The sequence below is a fragment of the Amblyraja radiata genome, chromosome 31 (genome assembly GCF_010909765.2).
Source record: "Amblyraja radiata isolate CabotCenter1 chromosome 31, sAmbRad1.1.pri, whole genome shotgun sequence".
Taxonomy (NCBI): Eukaryota; Metazoa; Chordata; class Chondrichthyes; order Rajiformes; family Rajidae; genus Amblyraja; species Amblyraja radiata.
The window spans coordinates 6,533,870-6,550,805 of NC_045986.1; the positions used below are offsets into that span (position 1 = coordinate 6,533,870).

General features: G+C 45.6%; 1 protein-coding gene across 1 annotated transcript in view; it reads left to right on the forward strand.

Annotated features, from left to right (window-relative positions):
- LOC116990665 (protein kinase C zeta type-like) overlaps window positions 1–16,572 on the forward strand; it is a 288,589-nt gene extending 272,017 nt beyond the window's left edge. Inside the window, exons 16-17 of the mRNA XM_033048584.1 lie at window positions 5,861–5,976; window positions 16,040–16,572. Coding sequence (XP_032904475.1) covers window positions 5,861–5,976; window positions 16,040–16,127 — 204 coding nt within the window. The 3' untranslated portion in view covers window positions 16,128–16,572. The remainder of the gene's footprint in view (window positions 1–5,860; window positions 5,977–16,039) is intronic.
- The last annotated feature ends 364 nt before the right edge of the window (window positions 16,573–16,936 follow it).

A 16,936-nucleotide genomic window follows, 5' to 3' on the forward strand; every position in this document is an offset into this window, starting at 1 on the left:
GTCAAGTCAAGAGAGTTTTATTGTCATGTGTCCCAGATAGGAGTTTAGAGTTTCCTTTATTGTCATTCAAACTTTTAGTTTGAACAAAATTGCGTACCTTGCAATCATGACAGAAAATAAAGTAACAGAACATACAATGAACACAGTTTAACACAAACATCCATCACAGTGAATCTCCAGGCACCTCCTCACTGTGACGGAAGGCAAAAAGTCTTAAAGTCTTATATTTTCCTTGCTTGTTCTCCCTCTGCGTTGAGGCGATCCAGGCTTTCGATGTTGGGCCCCCCAGCCGGGTGATGGTAAGTCCCGCGGCCGAATCCATGTTCCGCGAATGGGCCGATTCAAACTCCACGGCCCGGGGCAGACGAAGCTGCCACCTTCCAGTCCAGCGGACAAAGAATCGGTCATCAACCTGGGACCAGTGAGCTCCCGATTATGTCATCCACTGGGCCCGCGGTCGAAACCTCCGAGGCTCCGAAGTCGGGCCACAGCCTCAGCGCCACCACAGCCCTGAAGTTGGCCAGCTTTGCGATGGTGAGTCCACAGGCTCTACTACCGGAGCCTCGAGGTCAATTCCAGTTGGAAGCTGCAGCTCCGATATTAGGCCTCAGCGCAGACGGAGATGGGGATACGACAAAGAAAAGATTGCATCCCCGTTGAAGGAAGAGGTTAAAACAAGTTTCCCCAGCCCCCCTACACATACACAACTAAAATAAACTAAAACATACATTTAACAAGACAAAAGGAAACAAAAAAAAGGAAAAGACAGACGGACTGCAGGCGAGCCGCAGCTGCTTGGCAGCGCCGCCACTTCCGGACAATGAAATTCTTGCTTGCTGCAGCACAACAGAATATGTAAACATAATACTGAACAGGAGATAAAAGTTCAGTGTGTCTATATACCATAGACGTACAAATAAATAAACAGATAAAGTGCAATAAACTGTTATTGTTCAGAGCTTGTTTGATGTCGTATTTAGTAGCCTGATGGCTGTGGGGAAGAAGCTGTTCTTGAACCTGTATGTTCCAGGTTTCAAGCTCCTGTACCTTCTTCCCGATGGCAACGGAGAGATGAGTGTGTGGCCAGGATGGTGTGGGTCTTTGATGATGCAGGCTGCCTTTTTGAGGCAGCGACTGCGATAGATCCCTTCGATGATGGGGAGGTCAGAGCCGATGATGGACTGGGCAGTTGTCACAACTTTCTGCATTCTTTTCCGCTCCTGGACATTCGAGTTGCTGAACCAAGCCACGATGCAGCCAGTCAGAATGCTCCCTACTGTGCACCTGTAGAAGTTCGAGGGAGTCCTCCTTGACATCTTTGTAATCTTCTCAGGAAGAAGAGGTGCTGATGTGCCTACTTTATAACTGCATCAGTTTTCTGAATCGTCTGAATTTGTAGTCGGCAGGGCAATATTCTGCATATCGCCAACTTGGTGTGCTGGGACCAGGAAAGATCTTCGGAAATATGCACGTCCAGAAATTTGAAGTTCTTGACACTTTGATATAAACGGGATTCTGGGTCCCCATCCTACCCCTTCCAAAGTCCACAATCAGTTCCTTGGTTTTGCTAGTGTTGAGAGCCAGGTTGTTGTGCTGGCACCATTTGGTCAATCGGTCAACCTCGCTTCTATACTGTGTCTCATCGCCATCAGTGATTCATCCCACAACAGTGGTGTCGTTGGCGAACTTGATGATGGAGTTTGCACTATGTCCGGCTACACAATCATGAGTATAGAGTGAGTACAGCAGGGGGCTGAGCAAGCAGCCTTGAGGTGCTCCCGTGCTGATTGTTATCGAGGATGACACGTTCCCACCAATACGGACAGACTGGGGTCTGTGGAGGAGGACGTCAAGGATCCAATTGCAGAGGGATGCGCAGTTTTGGGTATAATAATACAATAAGATTCCAGAAGAGCAATAGTTTACGGTAATTTCCATAGTAAAATATCACAAAAGTTACATTGGTAAATTATTATAACATTTGGAGAGCGGTGTCAGGATCGGTCACTCAGCATGGATTCATCAAGGAGAAATCTAATCTGCTTCTTCTAAAACGAATCTTCTGGAATTTTTTGAGGATGTAACAAGTGGTGCTGGCTCGAAGGGCCGAATGGTCTCCTCCTGCACCTATTTTCTATGTAAGTAGAATGGATAAAGGTGAACCAATGGATGTGGTGTCTCTGGATTTTCAAAAACCCTTTGACAAGATCCCACACAAGCGATTAGTGTGCAAAATTAGACCACATGGTATTGGGGGTAGATAGAGAACTGGTTTGCAGACAGGAAGCAAACAGTCAGAATGGCAGGCAGTGACTAGTGGGATGCCGCAAGGCTCGATGCTAGGACCTCAGTTAATTACAGTATATATTAAGGACTTAGACGAGGGAATTAAACGTGACATCTCAAAGTTTGCAGATGACACAAAGCTGGGTGGCGGTGTGAGCTGTGATGAGGCTGCAGGGTGATTTGGATAGGTTGGATGAGCGGGCAGATGCATGGCAGATACAGAATAATGTGGATAAATGTGAGATTATCCTCTGGTGACAAGAACAGGAAGGTCGATTATTATCTGAATGGTATCAGATTAGGAAAAGGGGAGGTGCAACGAGACCTGGGTGTGCTAGTACATCACTCACTGAAAGTAAGCATGCAGGTACAGCAGGCAGTGAAGAAAGCGAATGGCATGTTAGCCTTCATTGCTAGAGAATTTGAGTTTAGGAGCAAGGAGGTCCTACTGCAGTTGTACAGAGCCCTGGTGTGACTGCACCTGGAGTATTGTGTGCAATTTTGGTCTCCTAATTTGAGGAAGGGCATTATTGCTATTGAGGGAGTGCAGTGTAGGTTCACCAAGTTAATTCCCAGAATGGCGGAATGATATAGGATGAAAGAATGGGTCGATTGGGATTGTATTCACTAAACATTAGAAGGACGAGAGATGATCTTATCGAAACATATAAAATTATTAAAGGATTGGGCAGGTTAGATGCCGGAAAAATGTTCCCGATGTCGGGGGCCTTCAGTACCAGGGGTCACAGTTTAAGAATAAGGGGTAGGCCATTTAGGACTGAGTGGAATCTATGGAATTCTCTGCCACAGGAGGCAGTGGAGGCCAATTCACTTGATGTATTCAAGAGAGAGTTAGATTTAGCTCTTAGGGCTAAATAAATCAAGGGATATGGGGAAAAAGCAGGAACGTGGTACTGATTATAGATGATCAGCCATTATCATATTGAATGGTGGTGCTGGCTCGAATGGCCTACTCCTGCACCTATTGTTCTATGTTTCTAACACTTCTCTACTGAATATTGAGCTTTCAAGGCCATTCTGGCAATACATTACTTTAAATGAAATTTAATTGTGGCATGGTTTTAATCTTAAATTTTTTTTTTCCTGAAAGATCATTTTCACTTGATTTTTGCATGAATGACTTGGTTTACATTACAAATTCTCAATAGATTACTTTCATTCTTGGTTGACATATAAGAAGGAACATTGAAGGACATGGCTATCATTCCATTTCTGCACATTCTGCTATTCCATGCATCAGGGCATCAACAGGAGGTGGTTTGTGAAGGCTGACTGCCATAGCAACAAATAGATTGTCAGGGTTACAAGCCATCTGAGTAAAATCCATGCCTGCTTTACGCTGCACCTTAATGCAGAACCTACCCTGCCAGGATGTTTATTCAGTCTGGTATACATTGGGAAGGTAAAATTGAGTCTGGAAGGAAGGTTTGAGTGGATATTGAGTTCCATATACTTTTCCTGTGGTGTTCCCCAGCTAAGATTTAACCACCTAATTATGTACCTGTACCACAAATTCACAACTCTCTGGGTGAAAAAGTTTTTTCTCGTCTCAGTTTTAAATGGCTTCCCCTTCATTCTTAGACTGTGGCCCCTGGTTGTGGACTCCTCCAACATTGGGAACATTTTTCCTCCAAGAAGGAGGAGTTGTTGAGTAGCCTACACCCCAACTATATGAACATTGAATTATCCAATCTTTCAATGTCAGTAATCTCTATCCAACAGTTAAAATGAGTGCAGTTGTGAAAATATGTTTAATACCAAATGAAATTTCTGAGACTGAGGTATCAGCTGCATGCAGGTCATTCTCAGAAGCTCTGCTGATGTTCACAAAGATTCCAGAATTTCTCCATTAATGTTTTCCAGTCTCCAATTGGAGGACAGAAAATGGAAATTAATAACTTTTGGATTGAGATTAATCATACAAGAAGTTATTTTCTTTAAGTAGTGAAGAGATGCCAACTAAAGGCTAAACAGTATTCCACATTCCAACACACTCAGTCCACATTGACTATTTGCTTTTTGCCAAAATAATTTGCAAGTGTGAAATGCAACGCTAATTGAAGAAATGTGATGTTAAATGACACCGTGGGAACGTCATTGTGGTACCAAGCTACAAAACAAACATTTCCGTCAAAGCTCAAAAAGCAGTCCATTCAAAAATTGTGAACAATTTGAAGGAACGCTGGCTGACAAGTTAGCTTTTTGTGTACAAACAACTGTTTATAAACCAAATGGTCAATGATACTTAAAGGAAGTAACTATTCAAGGTAGGTAGAACAAAGAAGGAATACTTCGTGAAATTTCAGAACTGCTAGTGAACAATGGCAGAGGTGTCCATCGAATCATAACGAAACAGAATATCTTGCCAATCCCACTACATTTAAGGACTAAGTATTGCAATTATGAGCACGAAGAACTATAAACTGCAAGACCCATGATGATAATTTGTAGTCGAGCTGTTGCATGCTGACCGGTTGCATCGTGGCTTGGTTCGGCAACTTGAGCACCCTGGAGAGGAAAAGACTGCTAAAACTAGTAAACACTGCCCAGTCCATCATCGGCTCTGACCTTCCTTCCATCGAGGGGATTTATCGCAGTCGCTGCCTCAAAAAGGCTGGCAGTATCATCAAAGACCCACACCATCCTGGCCACACACTCATCTCCCTGCTACCTTCAGGTAGAATGTACAGGAGCCTGAAGACTGCAACAACCAGGTTCAGGAATAGCTACTTCCCCACAGCCATCAGGCTATTAAACCTGGCTCTGATCATTGATAACCCATTATCTGTTATTTGCACTTTATCAGTTTATTTACTCATGTGTGTATATATTTATATAATGGTATATGGACACACGTATCTGTTTTGTAGTAAATGCCTACTATGTTCTGTGTGCTGAAGCACAGCAAGAATTTCATTGTCCTATCAGGGACACATGACAATAAACTCACTTGAACTTGAACTTGAGGTAGGATCCAGGTCTCTGCCAGCTGTTTGCACAGTTTGCGGAGTCCAGTTGGACTGCAGGCCTGCATGTCTCTGTGAGGATGGGGTGGCTGGGGGAAATCTACACTGTCACAATGTCTTTGTCTTTGGAGACAAGGAAATACTTTTTCTCACTGAGAGTTGTGAGTCTGTGGAATTCTCTGCCTCAGAACCGGAGGCCGGTTCTCTGGATACTTTCAAGAGAGAGCTCTTAAAGACAGAGTTAGATATAGCTCTTGGGGTTAATGGAATCAAGGGATATGGGGAGAAAGCAGAAACGGGGTACTGATTTTGGATGATCAGCCATGATCATATTGAATGGCAATACTGGCTCAAAGGGCCGAATGGCCTACTCCTGCACCTATTTTCTATGTTTCTAAGGTGACGGGAAAGATTTAATAGGAATCCAAGGGGTAACCTTTTCACACAGTGGGGAGTGGGTATATGGAAACAGCTGCCAGAGGAAGTACTGCCCAAAGTTGTATACTTAAACTGAATTGTTTTACCTTTCACTGTTCTGCACATGAATTTGCAGTGTTCTGACTGCATTCCGAATGTTCTTATTTCAGTTGGAAAAGAAACAAGTGACTCCTCCCTTTAAGCCACAAATTACCGATGATTATGGGTTGGAAAACTTTGACACTCAGTTTACAAGTGAACCTGTGCAGCTCACACCGGATGATGCGTGAGTAAGTCCATTTGTATATTTTGGAGATTTTAAATTCGGATCATGATTCTTTACTTTTTAAAGTTATAGTTTGGCATGTATTTTACAATAAGTTAACTTATCTTCCTATCTTGAGTTAAAATGTTTTATTTCATACAGTTTCTGGAATAAATAAATTGTTTGTAAAATTTAGGATGATTTTATGTTGGTAAATATATTTTTAATAAATACTTAAGATGAGAGGAGGAGAGGTACAAGATGGAGGCGCAGGCAAGTCCCGAGAAAGCAAACGTGGCTGTGATAACGGGTCTGGGTTGGAGAGTTGGAGGGAGGTACAAGAAGGGTCTCGACTCGAAACGTCACCTATTCCTTCGCTCCGTAGATGCTGCCTCACCTGCTCAGTTTCTCCAGCATTTTTATCTACCTTTAATAAATACTAGTCATGAACATATTCCCGTTTAGTTTTTGAGGCAATTCAATTGGCTGGGACCTTGTGAAACTTGCAGTTTGGAGCCTATTATAGAAACATAGAAAATAGGTGCAGGAGGAGGCCATTCGGCCCTTCGAGCCAGCACCGCCATACATTGTGATCATGGCTGATCGTCCCCTATCAATAACCCATGCCTGCCTTCTCCCCATATCCCTTGACTCCACTAGCCCCTAGATCTCTATCTAAGTCTCTCTTAAACCCATCCAGTGACTTGGCCTCCACTGCCCTCTGTGGCAGGGAATTCCATAAATTCACAACTCTCTGGGTGAAAACGTTTTTTCTCACCTCAGTCTTAAATGACTTCCCCTTTATTCTAAGTCTGTGGCCCCTGGTTCTGGACTCGCCCAACATTGGGAACATTTTTCCTGCATCCAGCTTGACCAGTCCTTTTATAATTTTATATGTTTCTAAAAGATACCCCCTCATCCTTCTAAACTCCAGTGAATACAAGCCCAGTCTTTTCAATCTTTCCTCATATGTCAGTCCCGCCATCCCAAGAATCAATCTCGTGAACCTACGCTGCACTGCCTCAATCACAAGGATGTCCTTCCTCAAATTAGGAGACCAAAACTGAACACAATAGTCCAGATGTGGTCTCACCAGAGCCCTATACAACTGCAGAAGAACCTCTTTACTCCTATACTGAAATCATCTTGTTATGAAGGCCAACATTCCATTAGCTTTCTTCACTGCCTGCTGTACCTGCACGCCAACTTTCAGTGACTGCTGTAAAATGACGCCCAGGTCTCGCTGCACCTCCCCCTTACCTAACCTAACCCCATTGAGATAATAATCTGCCCCCTTGTTTTTGCCGTCAAAGTGGATAACCTCACATTTATCTATATTATACTGCATCTGCCAACTCACTCAACCTGTCCAGGTCACCCTGCAACCTCCTAATATCCTCTTCACAGTTCACACTGCCACCCAGTTTTGTGTCATCCACAAACTTGCTAGTGTTGCTCCTAATTCCCTCTTCCAAAACATTAATATATATGGTAAACAGTTGCGGCCCCAACACAGAGCCTTGCGGCACTCCACTCGCCACTGCCTGCTATTCTGAAATGGACCCGTTCACTCCTACTCTTTGCTTCCTGTCTGCCAACCAATTTTCTATCCATGTCAACACCCTACCCCCAATACCATGTGCTCTAACTTTAGTACCCAGTCTCCCATGCAGGACCTTATCAAAGGCTTTCTGAAAGTCTAGGTACACTACATCGACTGGCTCCCCTTCATCCATTTTACTTGTCACATCCTCAAAAAATTCCAGAAGATTAGTGAAGCATGATTTCCCTTTCATAAATCCATGTTGACTTGGACTAATCGTTTTACTGTAGCAGCTGGAACAGTCTGTTGCTGGGGTGGAAGTGGTCCCCCATAATGTTGCTGGCTCTGGATCGGCACCTTCTGATGTATAGTTCCTGCGGAGGGGCGAGTGTAGTTCCCATAGTGCGTACGGCCGAACGCAATACTCTTTGCAGAGCCTTTTTGTCCTGGGCAGAGCAGTTCCCAAACCAGAATGTGATGTTTCTGGACAAGATGCTTTCTACAGACGCTGTGTACTGGAAGCATTGGAGGATCCTCAGAGAGACTCTGTTTCCTTAGCTGCCTGAGGTGGTAAAGGCGCTGCCTTGCCTTACTCACCAGTGCGACAGTGTGTGATGACCATGTCAGATCCTCTGATATGTGGACTCCCAGGTATTTAAAGCTGCTCACCATATCCAGAGTATCCCCATTTATCTTCAGTGGCGTGTGCGTCATAGGATGTTGTGCCTTCCTAACGTCCACGATCAGCTCCTTCGTTTTATTGACATTCAAGAGGAGGCTGTTGTCCTGACACCAGAGTGTCAGATCAGCCACCTCTTCCCGGTAGGCCTTCTCATCATTATCAGTGAACAGGCCCACCACCAAAGTGTCATCAGCAAACTTGATGATGGAGTTGGAGCTGAACCTGGTCACACAGTCATGTGTGTACAGGGAGTACGGTAGGGGTCTGAGGACGCAACCCTGGGGGTATCCTGTGCTCTGGGTGAGGGTCTTTGATGTATTTCCTCCCATCTTGACTACCTGGGGCCTGGCGGTGAGAAAATCCAGGACCCAGGCACACAGGGGAGTGTTGAGCCCCAATTCCAGTAGCTTCTCAGCAAGTCTGGTGGGGACTATCGTATTCAAGGCTGAACTGAAGTCAATGAACAGCATCCTCACATAGCCCCCCTTCTGGCTGTCAAGGTGAGAGAGAGCGGTGTGCAGAACCTGGAGGACCGCATCATCCGTGGATCTGTTCGGACAGTATGCGAACTGCAGCGGGTCCATGTTGCGAGGGAGTAAGGCGCAGATGTGTTTCTTGACCAGCCTCTCGAAGCATTTTATGACTACCGAGGTGAGGGCCACCGATCGGTAGTCATTCAAACACGCTGGAGAAGCATTCTTTGGTACAGGTACAATGATCGATCTTTTGAAGCAGGCAGGGACCACAGACTTGCCCAGGGAGAGGTTGAATATTGTCGTGAGCACCAGAGCTAGCTGAGTAACACAAGACTTAAGTACTCGCCCAGATATACCAACTGGGCCTTCAGCTTTCCTCGTGTTCACACATGTCAGAGCCCTCCTCACGTCGTGCTCGGACAACGAGAATGCGTGCACTTCCCCAGCGGAGGACCTCCCTCCAGCCTCGCTAGCCAGCACGATGGCGGTGTTGTCGTTAGCCAGCAAGCCGGGGATGATGTTGCCCGTCTCGAAACGTGCATAGAAAGAGTTCAGGTCATCAGCTAGGGAGGTGTCGGCACTTCCGGTTGAGGGGGGGCTGCTCCGGTAGTTAGTTATAGTCCGTAGCCCCTGCCAAAGGCGTCTGGTGTCCTGCTGCCCCATCTGTGACTCTATCTTGTCACTGCACCTCCTTTTTGCGTCTTTCACTGCCCTTCGCAGTCGGTAGGACTCTACTTTGTAGACGTCCATATTTCCGGATGCCAGGCCAGAGTTGTAGGTAGCAGGGTGAGCATTCAAGGCAACACGAATAGACCTGTCCACCCAGGGTTTTTGGTTAGGAAAGTTGCTAACCCTTACCGTGGGGACAATGTTATCGACTATTGTTGCAATGAAGTCTGTAACCGCTTCGCGAACTCACTGACGTCACTGGAACTTGTTTGGAATATATTCCAGTCGAGATTGTTCAGTGCATCTTGCAGCATGACCTCTGTCTGGTCAGACCACCGCTTTACGTCCCTCGTCACTGCCGCTTCCCGTACTATCCTTTGTTTATACTCCGGCAGCAGGAAAATGGCAGCGTGGTCAGATTTTCCAAAAGGAGGAGTGAAACGGCCTTGTAGTCTTTCCAGAACGGCGTGTAGCAGTGCTCCAAGGTACACGTGATGTGTTGGTGGAAGTCGGGCATGACCTTTTTGAGATTTGATTTATTAAAATCTCCAGCCACCACCATAGCCCGATCCAGGTTCTTTCGGTGTCGGCATAGTACATTGTGTAGGGCCGATAGTGCCACGTCGTTGTCAGCATGCGTTGGAATGTAGACGGCTGTGACGATCACTGAGCCGAACTCACGGGGAAGGTAGAATAGACGGCATGAGATCGTCAGATGCGTGCAGGAATGAGAAAGGGTCTTAATATGTCCAGGGTTACAGTAGATAATAGGTGCAGGATTAGGCCATTTGGCCCTTAGAGCCAGCACCGCCATTCAATGTGATCATGGCTGATCATCCCCAATCAGTACCCCGTTCCTGCCTTCTCCCCATATCCCCTGACTCCGCTATTTTTAAGAGCCCTATCTAGCTCTCTCTTGAAAGCATCCAGAGAATCTGCCTCCACCTCTGAGGCAGAGAATTCCAGACTCACAACTCTCTGTGAGAAAAAGTGTTTCCTTGTCTCCGTTCCATATGGCTTACTCCTTATTCTTAAACTGTGGCCCCTGGTTATGGACTCCCCCAACATCGGGAACATGTTTCCTGCCTCTAGCATGTCCAAACCCTTAACAATCTTATATGTTTCAATGAGATACCCTCTCCTCCTTCTAAACTCCAGAGTGTACAAGCCCAGCTGCTCCATTCTCTCAGCATATGACAGTCCTGCCATCCCTTTAATTAACCATGTAAACCTACGCTGCACTCCCTCAATAGCACGAATGTCCTTTCTCAAATTAGGGGACGAAAACACCAGTTATTATTAGTCATGAGGCAGACTCCTCCACCCTTGGATTTCCCAGATTCTTCTGTTCTGTCAGCACAGTAGATAGTGAAGGACTCGGTTGGGCAGATTACCTTATCCAGCACCAGTTAGGTCAGCCATGTCTCGGTCAGGCAGAGGATGTTGCAGTTCGCCACATCTGCTCCCAAGATGAGGCTTTCCACTCCAGGACATGTTTTCTTTCTTCAGTAAACATTATCCTCCTGTTCTTATGGATAGATCCTTCACCTGTGTCTCCTCTGTGTCCTGCAGTTCTGGTCCTGCTCCCTTTCTCTCCAGGCTGCACATGGATAGACTTCCCCTGGTGCTCATCTTTCACTCCACCAGCCTCCACATCCAACACATCATTATGTCAGGTCACATTATGTCCCACCTGTAACATCTTCCTGTCCTGACCCCTTTCTGTTATCTGCAGAAACCACTCTCTCAGCAACTGCTTTGTTCCCTCATCCATTCCTAGATTATCCACAACCTCCAAAGTACTTTCCCCTGCAACCACAGGAGATGTAATGCCTGCCTCCAACTCCCTCACCTTCATCCAGGGATCCCAGCATCTCCTCAAGATTCAAGATACAAGATACATTTATTTGTCACATGTACCAATTGGTACAGTGAAATGTGTGGTCGCCATACTAATAATAAAGAGCACAGAACACGATAGTTTTTAACACAGACATCCCCACTATTCCAGGTGAGACAAAGATTCATGTGCACCTCTTCAAATCCTGTCTTATTTGGTCCTTCTGATGTGGCCTCCTTTACATCAGTGAGACCATATTGACCTTTCTGTCCTTGGCCTCCTCCATTACCAGAGTGAGACTCCACCAAAACTGGAGGAACAGCACCTGATATTCTGCTTGGGTGGAAGTGGTCCCCCTTTATTTTTGGTCACCCTCTATAGGAAAGATAACTATATGCTAAAGAGCAAGCAGAGATGATTTACAAGTATGTTGCCAGAACATGAGGCCCTGAGCTATAGGGAGGGTTTGACAATCTTGGACTTTATTCCTTGGAGCATAGGTGGATGAGGGTTGATCTTATAGAGGTGTATAAAATCATGAGGGGAATAGAAAAGGTGAATGCACAGAGACGCTTACCCAGGGTCGGGGAATCAAGAACTAGAGGTTTAATGTGAAAGGGGTAATATTCGGAATCCGAGTGAAGTGAAGTGAAAAAACAACTTTTTCACACAGGTGGTATTTGAGGCAGGTACAAGAACATTTTAAGGACATTTGGAGAAGCACATGGATAGCAAAGATGTGGAGAAATATGGGCCAAACTCGAGCCAATGGGACCAGTTTAGAAGGGCCACTTGGTCGCCCTGAACAAGTTATGCTGAAGGGGCTGTTTCCGTGCTGTATGACTCTTGACTGTAACTAGTTTGAATTGTTTTTACTGTGATATTCCTCAGCACAAGTAGACTCGATGCGCGAATGGCCTAATTCTGCTCCTTTGTCTTCTGAATTAAACTTTCCTCACCACAGCATATAGCTGCATATTATATGTGTGTGTGTGTGTGTGTGTGTGTGTGGGTGTGTGTGTGTGTGTGTGTGTGTGTGTGTGTGTGTGTGCGTGTGTGTGTGTGTGTGTGTGTGTGTGTGTGTGTGTGTGTGTGTGTGTGTGTGCGTGTGTGTGTGTGTGTGTGTGTGTGTGTGTGTGTGTGTGTGTGTGTGTGTGTGTGTGTGTGTGTGTGTGTGTGTGTGTCATTTTACTATACTGGAGAGATTTTGAGGAACAAGATTATTATTCAGTTTTTTTCACCAATACACCTTATAAATAACAGATATAAATTAGATAATTTCTAGATCGAAAGTCAAAAACTTTTTTCATGACAATCTTCATCGTTTTACCGCTAAAAATGCGACGTTACAAACGCTGCCACATTTAGTCATGAATGTTTAGTTCATAAATAAACTTCAAATGGTCCCTCATACATATAGTTTTGATAATGATCTAGGGAACTATCTTCATCAATACCAGGAGAAAATTACAGTAACATAATGATAATACAATACAGTAAAGATCCCTTAACAGTCGTTGTGCTTGGTGTCCATTGTCACAACGACCGTTATCAGTGTCTGTACCTCTGTAAGTTAAATCACGGAGGCGCCAAACCTATACTGCTTTTCAAAAACCCAACAAGGTATCCTATGGTAGAAGCGATTTTTGGGCGAGTTAATTAATTTTTTCTTAGTTTCCAATTTAATATATCAAAAACATCGTGGTGTCAAAAAACAACGACCATTTACGATATATTTTCTGACTTTTTAAAATCAATTAAAAACATTTTTTGGACATAAATTGGACATCAAAACTAAGAAACTGAATCAATCTTCAATTTGGCAACACGCTGTCTCTTGTTTACCTTTCGTACGGACCAAGTCACTAACTTCATTCCTTCGTGTCAACTTCGGGAAGCTCCGTAACGACCGTTACGGAGACAATTTGCTTACCAAAAAAACAGCCAAAATCAAACGTTCTGACGAATCATCGGCCATTGATATAGCTCAAATCCATAAGGTAATGTACCGTTTAGATCACATTGGTGAAAATGTTTGGGTTTCACTAATAATGTAATGTTCGTTTTCTGGGACACCAAACCTTTTAGTGTCCACCGCAATGTCGGGTTGTGTGTATGCTGTGTAATGCTCGTTGTGGTGTCCACTCAGATGGATGCAGTATTCTACTACATGATCTGGTGAATGAAGTGGAAACAGTGTTTGCAATTTTATTGTTCCACAAACATTCATAAACATAGAAAGGAATAAGAAATACGTGCACTTGCTGTGCCAACCAGGCCAACTGTGCCAACTGGTGGACACCACCCGATAACTGTTGCACAAACGATATTTGCGTCTCACGCAGTGCAACAGCGACGGGCGGGGGTGGAGCGCTCCCGCGGGAAAAATTCAAACGGACCTACACAGGTAAGGAAAAAATGAAGTTGTATTCTTCCCCTTGCTGTGCTTTATGTTACAGCACGTTGGACAAGGGGAAGAAAAAACGGACCAGGACCGCTGGCTGCCGCGGGAAACCAGGCAGTTCCCGACAGCCACGAGCTACCAGCGGCTCCAGGACCGCAGGCTGTGGGGAACCAGGTAGGTCCCGGCAGCCGACACCAGAGACGTCCAGCGGCTCCAGGACCGCAGGCTGCCGCGGGGAACAAGGCAGTTCCCGGCAGCAGACAACTCTAAACGTCCAGCAGTTCCAGGACCGCAGGCTGCCGCGGGGAACAAGGCAGTTCTCGGCAGCCGACACCAGAGACGTCCAGCGGCTGCAGGAACGCAGGCTGCCGCGGGGAATAAGACAGTTCCCGGCAGCCGACAACTCTAAACGTCTGAAGAAGGGTTTCGGCCCGAAACGTCGCCTAATTGCTTCGCTCCATAGATGCTGCTGCACCCGCTGAGTTTCCCCAGCAATTTTGTGTACCTTCGATATTCCAGCATCTGCAGTTCCTTTTTGAAAACTCTAAACGTCCAGCGGTTCCAGGACCGCAGGCTGCGGGGAACCAGGTAGGTCCCGGCAGCCGACAGCCTTGGGCAAACAGCGGTTCCAGGACCGCAGGCTGCGGGGAACTAGGGAAAGTTCCGGCAGCCCACAGCCATACACAAACAGCGGTTCCAGGACCGCAACCTGTGAGGAGCTAGGAAGGTTCCGCCAGCCAACAAGCCATGGGCAAACAACGATTCCAGGACAGCAGGCTGTGAGGAACTAGGAACGTTCAGGCAGCCGACAGCCGGGTACGACCGGCGCAGGCTGAGCCCAGCACCGCGAGCTGTATACCTGGAAACGACACAGCGGGCTGCAGGCAGGCAGGAGTCGGTACGGCCAATAGACTCAGGGAGTCCGGCCAGAAGGACGCACTGCCTAAGGGCAGTGAAAGTGACCGTTGGCGTGGTTACTAAGGTCCACTTACCGACTCCAAGCTGAATCCAGCGCCATGAGTCGTACAACTCAAAGCAGCGCAGCAAGCTGGAGGCAAAGCCCAGCAGGATTCAGACCGGCCGATCATACTCATCTGTGTCCGGCCGAAGGGGCGCGCTGCCCGAGTGCAGCAGAGGTCCGCCGTGACTTGCTCCGGGAGATGGAGCAAGCTCACTATGGGAGTCTTCGCACTCCCACAACAGCACCTTATCGAGGGCTGTAAAACAATGCATCTCCCTCAATAGAGGAATGCATTGTGGACCAGGGCTGGGCTGGTCCGGAAGAAGGGGACGTGGCTGAAGAAAACGGCAGTGTGCAGGGGGTGCAGAATCCTAAAGAGCTACTGGGAGTGATCACCAAAATTACGGATCAACGAAAAGTACCATTACAGACCAGGCTGGCGGCCAGCATCGACTACCTGTACTTCCATCTTCTGCAGGAACAGGCAACAAAATTACGCAGAAGTATAGGCCTCCTGTGAACTTTACTTTGTTTAAAAATGCCTGTAGCAAACAATGCGATCTGGGGGTAAAGTGGGACTGGCACAAAAACCCAGGAGGTAAAACTACAGAAGAATGTCAAAACTTCTGACAGCTGGCATATCATTGGTTGCTCGCCCAGACGATGGTACAGAGAAAAGCTCGACGAAGAGATCAAAGCCGTCGGGCTCATAACAGTGTCATCAGCAACGACAGCACCCCTATGCATCCACCAGCACAGCCTGCTGTCCTGGAATCAAGTTTGAATTCTGCAATATATTTAGACCCAGGGAGGATTATTTTGTTAAAATAAATTGTTATTGCCTGAATTGGATGCATGTCTGAATACTTCCTCCCTTGAATGACCGGCAGTGAGTGAAGCATGGACTGTTCCACAGCTTGAAATCACAGAGCTTTAAAATCTTCACGTAGTCACTCACGTGACTCCGAAGTAAAATAGTAAGATTAAACGAGAACTTACCAGTTTGAAGTTTTTATCTTTATTTTATGAGGAGTTACGATGAGGGATTACGTGCCCTCCGCTCCCGCCCTCAATTATAAAGGTCAACTGGTATCTTAGTTCTCCTTGTCTTTACTATGTTTACTTCAATTACTATTTTCTGTGATTCCACACCGCTGCTTTGAAGAATGCCGCGCACGCGTGCTGGCGGGGTCTTCACGTAATCCCTCATCGTAACTCCTCATAAAATAAAGATAAAACTTCAAACTGGTAAGTTCTCGTTTAATCTTACTATTTTTGTTGATACTATGTTAGTCATGAACCCAATAAAGTGCTTGTCAACTTTTTTGAAGGAATTTGAAATTTGAACTCCTTTGTCACATTTTTGTGTGCAGTATTGTAAAAAGACACAGAAAGTATATACAGCATATAGTAAGTTTCAGATGTGTTATTTGTTTTGAGTTTGTTTCTTGGAATCACCATTATATTTAAATGTTGCTTCAATATTAACTTTTTATTTCACCCTTGCAGAGATGTAATAAAAAGAATTGACCAGTCAGAATTTGAGGGATTTGAATATATTAACCCTTTGCTGATGTCATCAGAGGAGACCATATGAACATTTGCATTTGAAGGTGGAACTGTTTTACCGCATTTGTCAAGGTCAGCTTCAGTGAACTTCGGACTCAATTTTGACTTCTCAAGTTGGTGATTTTTTTCTAGCCTACCTGCATGCAAGGTTGTGGATCTGGTGCAAGTTTTCCAAGAGTGCTGCAAACATTGGTGACTGCTGCTCGAGCAACACAAATTAAGGTTGTTTTAATAGTCGTGTCCCATCAACAGCCACAGTTTCTTCTTATTAACTGGACGTTGATTCAACTGGCATTTTGTTAATGAAGGGAAGACTGCCTGACCCGTGCCTGCTACCGTGAAGGAATACTTCTTGTTCTCTCAACATAAGGAAATATATGATGGTTTCTATGAAGGAACTTGGAGACGCTGCACTTTCTCTCTCTCTCTCTCTCTCTCTCTCTCTCTCTCTCTCTCTCTCTCTCTCTCTCTCTCTCTCTCTCTCTCTCTCTCTCTCTCTCTCTCTCTCTCTCTCTCTCTCTCTCTCTCTCTCTCTCTCTCTCTCTCTCTCTCTCTCTCTCTCTCTCTCTCTCTCGTCTCTCTCTCTCTCTCTCTCTCTCTCTCTCTCTCTCTCTCTCTCTCTCTCTCTCTCTCTCTCTCTCTCTCTTTATAAGTAGATATACGGAGGTTTGACCTCAAGAGAAGGAATGTACTGTACTATATCATTAATGAACATTAGTATGGGTATCTACACCGTTACCTGAGATTGCCTTTTGACAACTGGCTAATGTGATTTATAGACCATTGACGAAAGCAATAAAATACAAGAATTCTGTGCTCTGTTGGTCAATAATGTAC